Source organism: Zea mays, chromosome 5 (assembly GCF_902167145.1).
Source record: "Zea mays cultivar B73 chromosome 5, Zm-B73-REFERENCE-NAM-5.0, whole genome shotgun sequence".
In the NCBI taxonomy this organism is placed as follows: domain Eukaryota; kingdom Viridiplantae; phylum Streptophyta; class Magnoliopsida; order Poales; family Poaceae; genus Zea; species Zea mays.
Window position 1 is genome coordinate 209148062 of NC_050100.1, and position 14373 is coordinate 209162434.

General features: G+C 45.9%; 1 protein-coding gene across 2 annotated transcripts; it reads right to left on the bottom strand.

The window, feature by feature from the left end:
• Nucleotides 1-6038: 6038 nt before the first annotated feature.
• LOC100281409 (uncharacterized) lies at nt 6039-12174 on the bottom strand. 2 transcript variants are annotated; one of them, NM_001154327.3, is made up of 7 exons: nt 11901-12174; nt 11686-11802; nt 10019-10108; nt 9233-9418; nt 9025-9132; nt 7497-8689; nt 6039-7231 (listed from the first exon to the last, which is right to left on the bottom strand). In NM_001154327.3, the coding sequence occupies exons 3-7, from the start codon at nt 10073-10075 to the stop codon at nt 6454-6456; spliced, it is 2322 nt and encodes a 773-aa protein (NP_001147799.1). In that variant the 5' UTR covers nt 10076-10108; nt 11686-11802; nt 11901-12174; the 3' UTR covers nt 6039-6453. The 2 variants fall into 2 exon arrangements, with proteins under 2 accessions (NP_001147799.1, NP_001398527.1); NM_001411598.1 differs by having other exon boundaries at nt 11686-11797; nt 11901-12093.
• Nucleotides 12175-14373: the final 2199 nt, after the last annotated feature.

The window sequence follows — 14373 nt, forward strand, 5'->3', positions numbered from 1 at the left end:
AAGTGCAGCTAGCTCGGCTTCCATGGTTGACCTCGTCAAAATGGTCTACTTGCATGACCTCCATGATACCGCACCTCCACCAATAGTAAAGACATAACCACTGGTGGCATAAAGCTCATCTGCATCAGATATCCAGTTCGGATCACTATATCCTTCAAGTACTGCATGCTGACCAGAATAGTGAATTCCATAACTCATTGTACCTTGCAGGTAGCGCATAACCCGCTCAAGTGCATGCCAATGATCAGTCCCGGGGTTTGACATGAACCTACTCAATTTGCTCACAGCAAACGAGATATCGGGCCTTGTTGCACCAGCAAGATACATGAGTGAACCGACAATCTGAGAGTATCTCAATTGGTCTAAACCAATTCTCTTGTTCTTTCGTAGTGTCACACTGGGATCATAAGGTGTTGGAGAAGGTTTGCACTCAGAGAAGCCAAATCGCTTCAAAACCTTTTCAACATAGTGAGATTGCGAGAGAGTAATCCCACCATCTGCCTTAATCAGCTTGATGTTTAGAATCACATCAGCTTCTCCCAGATCTTTCATATCAAAACTCTTTAATAGAAAAGACTTGACTTCATTGATCACATCAATGTTTGTGCCAAATATCAATATATCATCAACATATAAGCACAATATAACTCCTTCGCCCCCACCACAGCGATAATATACACACCTGTCTGCCTCATTAATGGCAAAGCCTGCAGACGTTAGAGTAGTGTCAAACTTCTCATGCCACTGCTTTGGTGCTTGCTTCAGACCATACAAAGATTTCAATAACTTGCACACCTTGCTTTCTTGACCCTTTACTACAAATCCATCAGGCTGTTCCATATAGATTTCCTCGTCCAGCTCTCCATTAAGAAAAGCTGTCTTTACATCCATCTGATGAACAAGGAGACCATACGAGGCAGCCAAAGAAAGTAGTACTCGAATAGTGGTCATTCTAGCAACAGGTGAGTAAGTATCAAAGAAGTCTTCTCCTTCTTTCTGAGTATAGCCTTTAGCCACAAGCCTAGCCTTGTACTTTTCAATTGTACCATCAGGCTTGAGCTTCTTTTTAAACACCCACTTACAACCCACGGGTTTGCATCCATAGGGTCGATCAGTGACTTCCCACGTACCATTTGAAAGAATAGAGTCCATCTCATTATGAACTGCTTCTTTCCAATCATCTGCATCTGGAGATGCAAATGCTTCTGCAATGGTAGTAGGAGTATCGTCCACAAGGTACACAATGAAATCATTACCAAAGGATTTTTCAACCCTTTGTCTCTTGCTCCTTTTAGGAGCATCATTGTCATCCTCCTCTAGGACAATTTCATGTGGCTGTTCAAAACTCTCAATAGGTGTATTATGTTCAGGAATTATCTCAGAAGAGTATCTAGAATTGCTATGAATGTCTTTCATTGGAAATATATGCTCAAAGAAAGTAGCATCACGTGATTCCATAATAGTATCAACATACACATCAGGAACTTCAGATTTAACTACTAAAAATCTATAAGCTATGCTACACGAAGCATATCCAAGAAAGACACAATCCACTGTCCTTGGACCAAGCTTGCGCTTTTTATTAATTGGTACATTGACTTTCGCCATGCACCCCCAAGTGCGCAAGTATGAAAGTGATGGTTTTCTCCCAACCCACTTCTCATAAGGGGTTTTCTCTTCTTTGCCCATAGGAATTCTATTCAGAACATGACATGAAGTCAGGACTGCCTCCCCCCACCATGCCTTAGATAAACCAGAAGTGTCTAACATGGCATTCACCAGGTCAGTCAACGTACGGTTTTTCCTTTCAGCAATCCCGTTTGACTCGGGTGAATAGGGAGGAGTCCTTTCATGAATAATGCCATGTTCTGCACAGAAATCGTCAAAGACTTTGGGAAAGAACTCACCACCACGATCTGATCTAAGACGTTTGATCTTTCTCTCTAGTTGGTTTTCAACCTCAGCCTTATAGATTTTAAAGTAGTCTAAAGCCTCATCTTTAGTTTTAAGCAAGTATACATAGCAAAATCTAGACGCATCATCAATCAATGTCATGAAGTATCTCTTACCACCTTTTGTCAACACACCATTCATCTCACAAAGATCAGAATGTATGAGTTCTAGCGGTGCCAAGTGTCTCTCCTCAGCAGCCTTATGAGGCTTTCGAGGTTGCTTCGACTGCACACAACTATGGCACTTAGAACCTTTGACTATGGTGATATTCGGAATTAAACTCATGGTTGCAAGCCGAGACATAGAGCCAAAATTAATATGACACAAACGAGAATGCCAAATACTCGCAAGATCATCAACATTAGCACAAATATGGTTCACAGACTTATTATTGAAATCTAACAAAGAAAAGCGGAACAAGCCTCCGCAATCATAGCCTTTACCAATAAATTGTCCAGACTTGGACACAACTAATTTATTGGACTCCAAAACTACCTTGAACCCATCTCTACATAGAAGGGTTCCGCTAACGAGATTCTTGTGCATAGAAGGGACATGATGCACGTTCTTCAGCTGCACGATCTTTCCCGAAGTAAACTTCAGATCCACCGTGCCAGTGCCATGAACAGAAGCATGTGACCCATTCCCCATTAGCACGGAAGAATCCCGGGCGCCCTGATAAGAAGAGAACAAGTTAATGTCAGAACACACATGAACATTAGCACCAGTATCAAGCCACCAACTAGGTGATTGAAATACTGAGAAGATGAAAGGTCCATACCCTTTGTCTTCCTCATTGCTAGCGATCACTGTGTTGACATTGCCCTTTTTGCCACGGCGATCCGCTCGATCAGGACAATCCTTGGCAAAATGACCCGCCTCGCCACATGCGAAACATGTCAATTCAGCCTTGTTCTTCTTCTTCTTGAAGTTGGTAGTTTTATTGGGCTTGTTAGATTTTGGCTTTCCTTTGCCCTTGTTGTGGTTCTTCTGAACCATGTTGGCGCTGGAGTGGCCCTCGCCTCCTTTAGATCCCGTGTCCTTAGCCCGAGCTTTCTCCTCAACATCCAGAGACGCTATCAGATTTTCAACTGATATCTCCTGTCTCTTATGTTTCAGAGCTGTGGCGAAGTTCCTCCATGTAGAAGGCAACTTTGCAATAATGCACCCAGCCACAAATCGGTCAGGAAGGACTATCTTAAGGTGGTCGAGCTCCTTGGCTATACACTGTATTTCATGAGCTTGCTCTACAATAGAGCGATTATCAACCATCTTATAATCATGAAAGCTCTCCATGATATACAGGTCACTGCCAGCATCTGATGCACCATACTTAGTAGTAAGTGCATCCCACAACTCTTTCCCGTCTGTGTACTGCATATTCGCATCAACCAGACGGTCAACAAGGGCGCTAAGAACGGCTCCCGTGAACATAGTATTGGCATGGTCGTACTCTTTCTCCTGTTCAGGAGTCAGTGGACCCTCAGGTCTGCCTTTACTAACATGGAAGACATTCATAGCAGTAAGCCAGAGCGTGGCCTTGACTTGCCATCTCTTAAAGTGCATACCATTAAACTTTTCTGGCTTCAGCGCGTCGGCAAAAGCAGCCATAGAAAAACTAGGAAATTGTCTACAATAAGATTTTTGGATTGTTGATAAATTAGACAAATTCCAATCTAAATTCCGAATATAAATCATGACCAAATCAGAAGAACTGAAATAACAAGCCAAATCAGATGATGCGTACTGATTAGACTTACTGATCGATGGCACGCGCCGGAATCAGCAGGGTCGACGATGTCGAAGTAGCGAAATCAGCAGGGTCGACGAGGTCAGCAGATCACGAGCAGTCGCGTGAAGACGCTTCCCAAAAACCTTATTCGCCCTCTCCCGGTGCAGGATCTAGAAGACGAAGGGTTCCGGAGACCTGCTCTCCTGATCGCAGATGCACCTCTGCGGTCGGGACGAAGAGAACTAAAAGGCGGCTCAGCTATGAAGAGAGGCGAAAGCGAACTGGGATCTGGGGATGATTTGGAGGCTGGCTGCCGGGCTCCTTTTATAGGGCCAAGTCCGCGACCCCCTGTGCTTATCCGCCCACGAAAATCTCGCAGTCAGTTGAGATTTTATAGCGATCGGTTAGGATAAGCGTAACAGCCAAGAAACCAAAAAATCAAACGGCAAAAGGTAGCCGCGCCCCCGCAAGGCGAGGGGCCGGATTTCGGCGGACCATTCACGCGCATGTCGTGCGCCCGCGCCCTTCGCCCCGCCCCGCCCCGCCCCGCCCCGGCCAGGCGAGCGAGCGCGCGCGCGTGTGGCTCTCCACACTCTCTCCTCTCATCCATGACTTGGTGAGTGAGTGTGGCTTCCATATTTAAGTTAGCTCTACTCCACAAGAGCTAGCAATATGGTGCTATTGGTTCCACCTATCCCTTTGTCATCCACTTATATGGGCTTTTGAGATTTTCCTGGGATTTATTAGAAATTCTTAATTGGGCCAAGCCCATAAATCCTAACATGGTGGCCACTGGCCACCACCACACCAAGTATGCCACCCTCATCCTGCCCCGCCGTGCATCCCCCTCGCGATACCTGAATGAATCTGCTTAGCCGCGGTCGCCGTCGCCGTCGCCAGGACAGTACGTATCGCCGCCACTCCCGGTCACGGCCCGCCCACGCCACGCGGCTGGCTGGCTAGCGCTAGCGCACACCCGGGGACCTCGCGCTCCATCAGAAGCAAAGCATCTCCTGACCGGCAGGAGCCGTCGCGTCGTGTCCAGTGGCAGCTGCTGCCGCCGCCGTGCCCGTGCAGCGTCCTTGCCAATGCCATGCATGCCACTGCCTCGGAGAGGGGCGGCAGTGCGGGCGGGCGGGCAGGCAGGCAGGCGTGGTCGCCGCGCACTCGGCAGGGGAAAGGGACCCAGCTCTTGCCCCTTGGTCGACGATGCACCGAACCTGGGCGCGGAGGAGAGGCTAGGCCACTAGCTAGTGGGGGCTAGGGAAAGGAAAGGATCAAAGGAGGAGCAGCCTAGGGGGGTTGGGGGGCGTCGATTGCTGAATGAGAGAGACCGGCGGCGTCCTGCGTGCGCTCCAGCTGCCATATGGGCGCGCGACGCATCCTCAACACGGCCTGATGTGCTGACTGGAGGCTGGAGGCTGGAGAGCAGGAAGAATCATATAATAGTGTAGTGCAGGATCTCGACTCGACGCGCGTAGCAGGCCGGTAGGTAGGCAGGCAGGCATGTCATCCAGGAAAGGCAGAGGCAGATCGGTCAGTAAAGCCCTGTGCCGTGACTGTCATCCAGCCTGAAAGGAAAGCTTCAATCCAACGGTGAACAGCGCCGGTGGGAAGCGTGTGCTGCCCTTGTGGGCTTCGCTTTCGGCGAACAACGCTTGCACTGATGAAACCGATACCGCCGGCCGCCGCTAGTCCTCTGCACACATCTGGCTTTGGTCAAACGATTCACGATGATGATTCGATGAAGGAAGCTCGCCAGCTGAGATGAGATCGACGAGACCAGTTCGACAGACGGGCAGGCAGTCCATGGGGATAGGCGAGCCGAGGGAGGGACGCAGATCGGCACAGGGCGGGAGACGAGACGGCGGTTTTTCGGGAACATGTGTGTATGGAGCATGGGCATGGAGATGTACTGCTTCGAACACCTTCTCCTGCGGCAGATTCTGGAGCTAGGTCGCCAGATGATCGTGAGCTTCATGCATGATAGTGCCTTGGCACTGAAGAAACGGGCGGCCGGCCTCCCGTGCGCTGCACCTGGACGAAGACCGACGGACGGGTGCAGTGAGTGATGGATCGCTCATCACTCATCATCAGCCGGGGAAGGGGTGATGAGTGATGACTAATGACCTGACTCGAGGCAGCCCACTCGGATGGAGACGGAGATGGAGCCCCCATGTGGGCATAATTGGAACGGGCGGCGGCCAATCGGATGGGATCATGGGAGGTTTCTTCTGTCCCCCTCGTCTGGAAAGGGACCTGACTGTATGTAAGTGAGCTTTCCGAACGCCCACAACCCCCCCAGTCTGTAATCTGTACATAACAGCATCGAATTAGGTTGCAGACAGTGGGCAGTATTCTTCTATGCCAGCTAGTGTCAAGTGATGGGGAAATGTGAACATGACCTTGGCAAAACAAGCTTCTATTCAGGCTTCAAAGGTAATCTTAGCCAGGAACAGCGGGATACAAAACGGCAGGCTTTCCGCCAAAAGAGAAAAGAGATGCCATCTACTGACTTTTTTCTTTCTTTCTTTTTTTTTTGGGCACACAGGACAGTTCTGTAGCAACTAACAAGCTCTACTGAAACACATGAGGATGAAAAACTATCATCTCATCAAGCATCTCACCGGGGCAAACACAAGCGCTACCATCTACACAGAAGGTGGTTAGTTTTGCAGCATGCATGTACAAGGAAGGAGTCAAGGACTACTCCGCTTTCCCTTTCCACTAAAAAAGGACTACCAGCTCCGACAAACACAAACCGGGTTTCAGAACAGCGTGAGCGACCGAGGCTTCGAGAAGATGTTCAGTTTCCTCTGGAAAAACCTGGACGACTTCGACGCAGGCTGCTTGTGAACCGAGTTCTTGGGAGCATCCTCTACTACCATGCCTGTGGCAGCCACTTCTTGTGAGCACGAGTTGGTGAACTGGTCGCTTCGCCTCATGTCCCGGAGAAGATGAAGCAGCTTCGTCGAACAGCCCTTCGCTTCTTCGGTTCCGTTCACCGACAGGTCCACTAGGGCGGGGATCACGCCTTCCTTCATTACAAGCAGACAGTCCTCGGCGCTGCACGAACATACCGCTAAAAGTATAACCACCGCGTGCTGTCGCTCCGTGGGGCTTCCTGTGTCCAGATATTCTGCTACCGAAGCAAGGCACCGGTCGGTTCTTGTGATCCGCGCTACAGCTTCTTCCATGTCGCTTAAGTTCCGCAGGATCTCCAAACAGCGCTCGACGAAGTTTCCTTCGGTTAAAATGGGAACAAGCTTCGAGATTATTCCCATTGAAACTAACGAAGATCTTATATCGGCGTCGGATGAAAGCTCGCAGATGATCTTCAGAGACAATTCGAGGCCTTCGGTATCTTCAGATGCCAGTATTTTGAACAGTGGAGGAGTAACAACAGAGGCCATCACATGAGATTTCGGACAACTCGAGTGCTTAATCAACTCAAGCAGCGTCAGCAAAGCTTCGACTTTCAACTCGGAGTCAAGGAAGGATGTGATCAGGTGAAATGATTCTTCGTGCAGAGATTGAACTTTAGCCCTACATGTAAGAAAAGATATGTTCAAAAAAAATCTCATGAAATATGATGTATGAATATAAGTGACTGCCCGAGATCAACTAAGTAACAGAATACATAAATTTAGTGATAAAGCAGGGTGGTTGTAAGTGTAAGCCTATTTTGCCATTTTAAACTAAAAAAGGTAAAAAAGTATGGAAATACATATGTTCATGTTACTGAACGCCCAACATAAGAGTAATAAAGCAAGGGTGCATATTCTATAAGCATAATAACAAGTCACCTTACCTGCTATTGGAAATAAAAGCAAGAAAAAACCGAAATCCAGCTTCCTGATCTTGCACACTGTAGCTGCCAGTATCGTTTCTCAAGAATTCAAGGAATGCTTCAACAAACCCATTTGACATCATATCATATGAAATCTCACTTCCATAATCGAGAACGTTCTTCAAATCTTTAATTGACTTGTCTTGCAGTTCGAATGGGAGCATGGACAGCTCATGAAAGAACTTCAGGAACATCTCCTGGTTGAAGTTGTGGAACGACAGGTACTTTTGATAGTCGGCGTTCCAAGAGAACTGAGAAATATCTTTTGAATCCTCCATGTCCCTAGCGTGGGATGCATTAGAGACAAAACTGGCATCAGATAATGCAACAGACGTATTGCTGTGATCAATCACATAACTGTTGGCCTTTCCAGCAATGAGAGGTACCGAAACATTGTGCAAACTTGACATAGAGTAACCATGCAATTGCTCTGGTAAGTAACTGTAAGCATTTTCATTTGGAGGAATAAAATCGGAAACTGTAAAACCATGCTCTTTGCACCAATTGCAAATGAGATCTCTCATGCAGGTATTTGGGATCATGGAGAAGTTCTCTAGCTTCATCTGTGTCCTAGGACAAGTATCATATCCTTCATTAAACCACCTCTCAATATATTCTCTTTCATAAGTCTGTCCAGATGTTATTATAACAGGATCATGCATTATCTTTGTTGATATTGGGCAGCAGAACTCTGGAGGTGGAGTAGCTGCACCAGACATATTACTGTGATCCTCATAAATCTGAAAGTCTGTTGGTGTGTAACATTTTCCAGGAGCACTGGCATCACAGGAAGGTGTGCTCAGAGTTAAAGATTGACTTTCAGATTGCAAATTCTCATTCTGTTCGCCAGAGTCCTGTCTGATGATCTTTCCATACTTCTTAATGAGGTACATGAAAAACTTAAGGACCCCCTCCTTTTTTGCATCATTACCACTAACTTTTCCAAGCAGTTTCTTGATTGCTCGTCTTTCAATTAAGACTTCTTTAGGAGATGTCAGCTCCAACTTTGAAGCAGCCTGCAGGAATGTCTCAAGTTCTAATTCTTCACTTGCGTCAGACTGCCGGAGCATCTGTAACATGGCTTTGCCAGCCTCTTCTTCCATTGGATCAAGAAGAAATTTGACATCCCGGAGATCATTGTGGACTTCAGCAATCTGTATGCAGTAATGCAGTAACAATCAAACAAATTGTAATACATGAACTTATACGATAAAGCAATATATTCATGTGCATAGGGCCCGCGTAATAACTGTGGGCAAGATGAGCACACTCGTTAAGTTGCAATTTACAGAAGTTTATTACACATATTTTTTGAAGTAAAAACAAACACTGTTTTATAAACTAGATGTGGCACTTTGTTCTGTACACTATCAGAACACAATGAGGCAATGGGACAAGTCGATCATTTTTCCCTGAAATCAATAGTAGCAGAAACTAAACGGACATTTACAGATAAAAAAGACTAAAACATGAAATAATATCAGCTAACCTGATTAGCTAGTGCTGGTGGAACCATATTCTGAATAAGGAACAAACTCCGCCTCAGTGAGTCTCTTATTCTTTCACATCTTGCTACAATCGTCTCTCCGGTAATAGCCTGAATCATGAATATCCAAAATCATCAATGAAAAAATGAAGGTATGAGAATAATATACATAGGATATCAGAATACTTAGTTTCCCGTCAAGACATCGTACCAAATAGAGCTTACTACAGTCAATGCAGTGTATGATTATGAGCCTCCCTTTCTCGACAACATTGTATAGATTGCATAATTCCTGTATGCCTGCTTTACAACCTGGTCGTGCAGCCTCTATTGATGGAAGAATAGAAGAGACCTTATCCAACATCATTGTCAGCTCACTACACATTGAGCTGTGAACCTGAAAAAGCAAAACAGCAAAGCATGAATCACATAAATAAAATGGACAAGATGATATGGAAAGAACAAATATGGTATTTACACATCCAGGAAAACAAATCTATAAGAACAATCTAGAAAGATGACTAATAAATTTATACCATCAAAACAAAATTGTTGAAAAAAACAAGGTTGGTAAAGTGAGCTCCTCACTTTAATGTCAGGTCACCAGACCTTATAACAGAAGGATTTGTACTCCTGCCACAATTCAAATTCTTTTTTTAAAGGAAGCTGCAAAAGCTTTGCCCCTTCTATATATTAGCATGGGGGGATATACAAGCTTTGTTTTAGACTCAAGGCAGAAAATAAAAAGGAAAGAAAAACCAAAAAAGAAACACACTATAACGGTATAACCACTCGGCCAAAAAAAACTAAACAGTTCTCTTGTATTTAAATTTACATGATCAACCATGACACAGACACATATTAGCATCACGAAAAGGAATATGAACATGTTGCCACACACAAAGTTTTCCTGCTTGAATGACAGAGGTAAGACCATACACTCAATGTTTGAATGAAAATAAGAACTGTTGTTACAAAACGGGGGGCAATACTTTACCTTGGGGCAAGATTTGCGCTGAGATATACCCATCACTTCATTGTTACCATTCGCCATCCACGAAGAAGGCTGTCAATCTTGATGATGACACTGTTCAGCACAAATATTATAATGTCAGAAAGAATCTGGGGGGCAATCCAGTCTTAAGATGACACTGAATGATGTTGTTGAAACCACATGAAGTCCATGTGCACTTCATAAGTGAATGCTCAACTACTTAACGATTATCAAAGATAGAATAGTTAGGTCAACCAGAACTGTATAATCTCAAAGGATATGATGGATCATTGCAGCAAAGGGAAAGTCAAGCTTTCTTTATCTATTCATCATTTGCGTTGTGTGAAAAGTTTGACTAATATTTACCTTTAGGCTTTAGCCTTAGCTAAAACAAAGGACAAATGACATGTGGATATTTTGGAAAAGGTTCATGCCATCAATGTTTCCAGTAATTACCTACTACCGTTGATTCACACAGAAAAGGTGCTATGTCAAAAAGTCAGCAATCGAATAAAACATCATGCAGGGCTAACTCTACCTAAATAATGTTTTGAACAATGGCCAATACTGGCATCCTTGGACCTAATAGTCAATACTTTCCGATTCTGTGATCCGTTGCTAAATGTAGGGTGCTTGTCCTACTCCAACTCCTAGTTATCAAACATTCGCAGAAGTCAATTAATTGGTCAAAACTGCCTTTTTGTTCTTTCTAACATTGAGGCGTTCAAAAAAGAGCTAAATGTGGTTCATTTCAGTTGAACTCCCACCATAGGTAAAAGGCAATTAATTTGTGGAAATGATGCTTTTTTATTTCTTATTTTGATAAAACAAATGTCTCTTCAGTTAAATGCATATTGACTGCAATACTTGCTCTCCTTGACATATCACGATATGTACTGTCAATATTCGTGCATTTTCTCAAAATAGCAATAAGCATTTTCCCCCCTTTGCCCAGAAACCGTCTTCTAAAACCACTTTGACAAAATTTCCAATGTAACTAATCTAATGAACATTTTGATTCGGCCTTCGCACTGCACCAACTGTACCAGTCCGTCTTTCAACTCCCATACTACTCACAACCTTTGAGCCCTACGAACCATGCTTACATCCTGCAAGTGCTATGCCAGCCAAAGGAAAAACTAGATAAAACAGATCTATTTTATAACACGATTCCCTACTAGTTTACACTTATCTGAGTCTTTCTATCGAGTTAGATGGCATGAAACGACTGCTAGAACACCATGAGTCAAAAATAGCAACCAGGTCGAGTACTCGTGGCTCGTGCAAAAAAAATAGAAAAATACAAGTAGGAGAAGAGAAACAGTACAGGTCGACCCTTCTGCTTTTATGAGATAATAAGGGGTGGACCTAGTAGAAGAAACAAAAGTCGGGGGGTTCGGTCCCGGGAAAGAACAGGACAGGAGTAGGAGAACAATTCATTCCCCGGAATTTTTCTTTTTTTCTAAAAAAATGTACAAAATCAGACAGCAGGACCGCTCATATTTCATGGAAATGACAAAAATCCTTACATGTTCCACTATAACATAGAGCAATCGTCTGAATTGAACTTACTGCTTGATGAAAAGGACAGCAGAGAGAATAGAAGAAACCCTACAAACAATCAACAAGCACCGACAGTGGTAGCATAAACAGAGCACAAGGCGGCTAACCTTCTCGTGAAGATATCCCTGTGCTTGCTTGACGAATCAATCGAAGCAGTGAATCCGGGGGCGGAGGGTGCTCTCGGAAACCCGGGAGACGATCGATGCACGCAGGGACCTCCTGTCCTGTCCCCGGGAAGAACATCAGAATGGAAACTCTCCCTCAACCACAAGCTCAACCCAACGACCAACGTATGCAGAGAAATAGAGAGATAGAGACGAACCACCGACGAATATAATCCTTCTCCGGCAGCGCAAGGATTCCTCCCGGCTCACTGAACCATGGCTGGAAAGCCCGGCGCCTGAATCCGCACGCGGGAGCGGTCGATCAGGGAAGGCGGCGGCGGCCCTGCGGTTTCTCTCCTGTATCTCTCGCGCCTGCTGAGTGCTGACCCGCCCTGGCTGAGACGGATAAAGATAGCGCCCGCGCCGAGGAGAGAGAGAGAGGATGGAACGGGATCGTGGAAGAAATGATGAGAAAGGGGTGCGGGCAGGCAGTGGCACGGCACGGCACCGCGCACGCTGGTGTTTTATTCTTTTCGGGCTCGTGTCTGAATTCTTCGACTGCGCAGCGCAGCCCACACACTGCCCACCGCACCATCACCTTCCCGGTCGTCGCCTCCGCGCAGGCCTAGCGGTTTACGGGGCCCGCCACCTGCCCGGCCCCGTTTCTCCCTGCGTTCTCGGTTGAGGGAGACCGGGGAGATAGATTAGGTTGCTGTGTTGGCGGGGCCCGCGTGGCGAGTGGCGACTGGGACGATGGTGAGGCGATGGTCTGGTCTCCGCGGCTGCGTGCGGCGGCCCCAGCGCGCCACCTTCCGCGATGATTTGCGAGCGCGGTGAGCGCGACGCGGCTCCCGCCCCCGCGACGGTCGGCCAACCACCCCGGCCGGAGCCGGAGGGCTCTCCCCGGCCTCCGACCTCTGGCCTCCGCGCGCGACATGCGCTGCCCGCCCGCCGGCACCGCGGGATTAAATTGAAGACAAAGACAGCAACGGATTAGCAGCAGGAAGCAGGTTGCGTCGCGGGATTACGACAGCAGGTTAGTAGAGTAAGCCAGTGAGCAGTGAATTAAAGCACCAGCCGACCGATCCGATTCAGCAGTCAGCACTCGTGATTCGTGAACCAAACACGTAGAGATCGACCTACGCTTTTTTACACGAATGTGTCGCTGTCAGGGAGGAACTTCTCGGGTTCTCGTCCGCCCTTTACCCGAAGCCGGTAAATTTTTCGGTTTAAATTTTAAAAATATACAAGTCAAATTTTGATCAACAAAACGTTTTAAAAAAAAACGAAACGGCTTGTTCTCCATACGCTGAAGCGTGTTTTATGTGCCTACATCGTTACAGTACGTGTATCTTCAACAAATTTTGCTCCAGGCTCAGTGTACGGCCAACACTACGGTTTTGTCTGCAGGAGCGTGATCATATAATAGAAAAGGCGGGAAATAGTTTCAACCAGTCACGTGTAATTTTGGTATTATTGTTTCTCATGATCGTAGTTCCAATCAATCGTGTGTAATTGTTGGATAAATATGGGTTTGATCCAATTAATATTCAATAATAGTCAATGCTAATAACTCACTTTAAATGTTATAATGTTATGGTGTACTAATAAATTAACACCACATTGTATGTTCAATGGACAAATCAATCGAGTTAAATAGGTCGATTATTAGTGCATCTATTGAGAAGTTAAGAAAAGAATGAAGAGCCCCTACATGCGCGCGTCGGTGCGTGGCTCGTGGTAAATCAGATTTTTGTCCGAATATTTCTTTCAAACGGTTGCACATTTTGTCTGTGACCGTCTGTTTCCTGTCTTCTGCCTGGTAACAGACGTCAGTTACTGGTCGATTTCCCGTTCTAATGGCGCGACCGTTTCTGTCCGTTGTCCTTCTCACTCCTTCTGACTACCTATAAGAATGGAGAGAGAGGACTCTTCCAAGTACGCGCGATCTCTCACACGTGTTGCAAACAACGCGTCCCCGTCTCATCTTCTGCGAGCATAAAGAGTGGGAGAGCAGGCCTTCAAAATCATCGTCCATAGAGGTACACTTGCACGGATGTGCAAGCGATCAGTTTTCCGGGGAACGTATTCGCGACTGCTCGCGTGATCCGTTCGACCCAGAGCTACATCATCAACATCCTGTTCTTCATCGTCTTTCCCGGGTGTCTGTTCGAGGGTCTGCAATGCGTATATCTTCCTGCATCGACTTTGTACTGCTATATCGAAACACCAGAATATCAAATGTTTGATATGATGAGAGCATTTTCGTGTGACTTAGCATTTGGTGGGGATTGTTGGATAAATGTGGACTTGACCCAATTAATACTCAATAATAGTGAATGCTAATGACTCACATTTAATGTTATGGTGTACTAATAAATTAGCAACTTATTAGCAGTTCAAGGGACAAATCAATCAACTTAAATATGTGGATCATTGGTGCATCTATTGAGAAGTTGAGAAAATGATGAAGGACTATCACACACACGCCGCCACCGGCTAGGCCGGGCCGTGGCTCGTGGCTCGTGACAGATCGGACCTTGGTTCGATATTCCTTTCAAACGGTTGCGCATTTTGCCTAGAGTGATGATCGTCGTGATGATCATCCATTTTTTATCGTCTGGCTGGTAATGGACATCAATTACTCGTCGGTTTTCAGTTTGAATGGCACGACTGTTTCTGTCTGTTGTC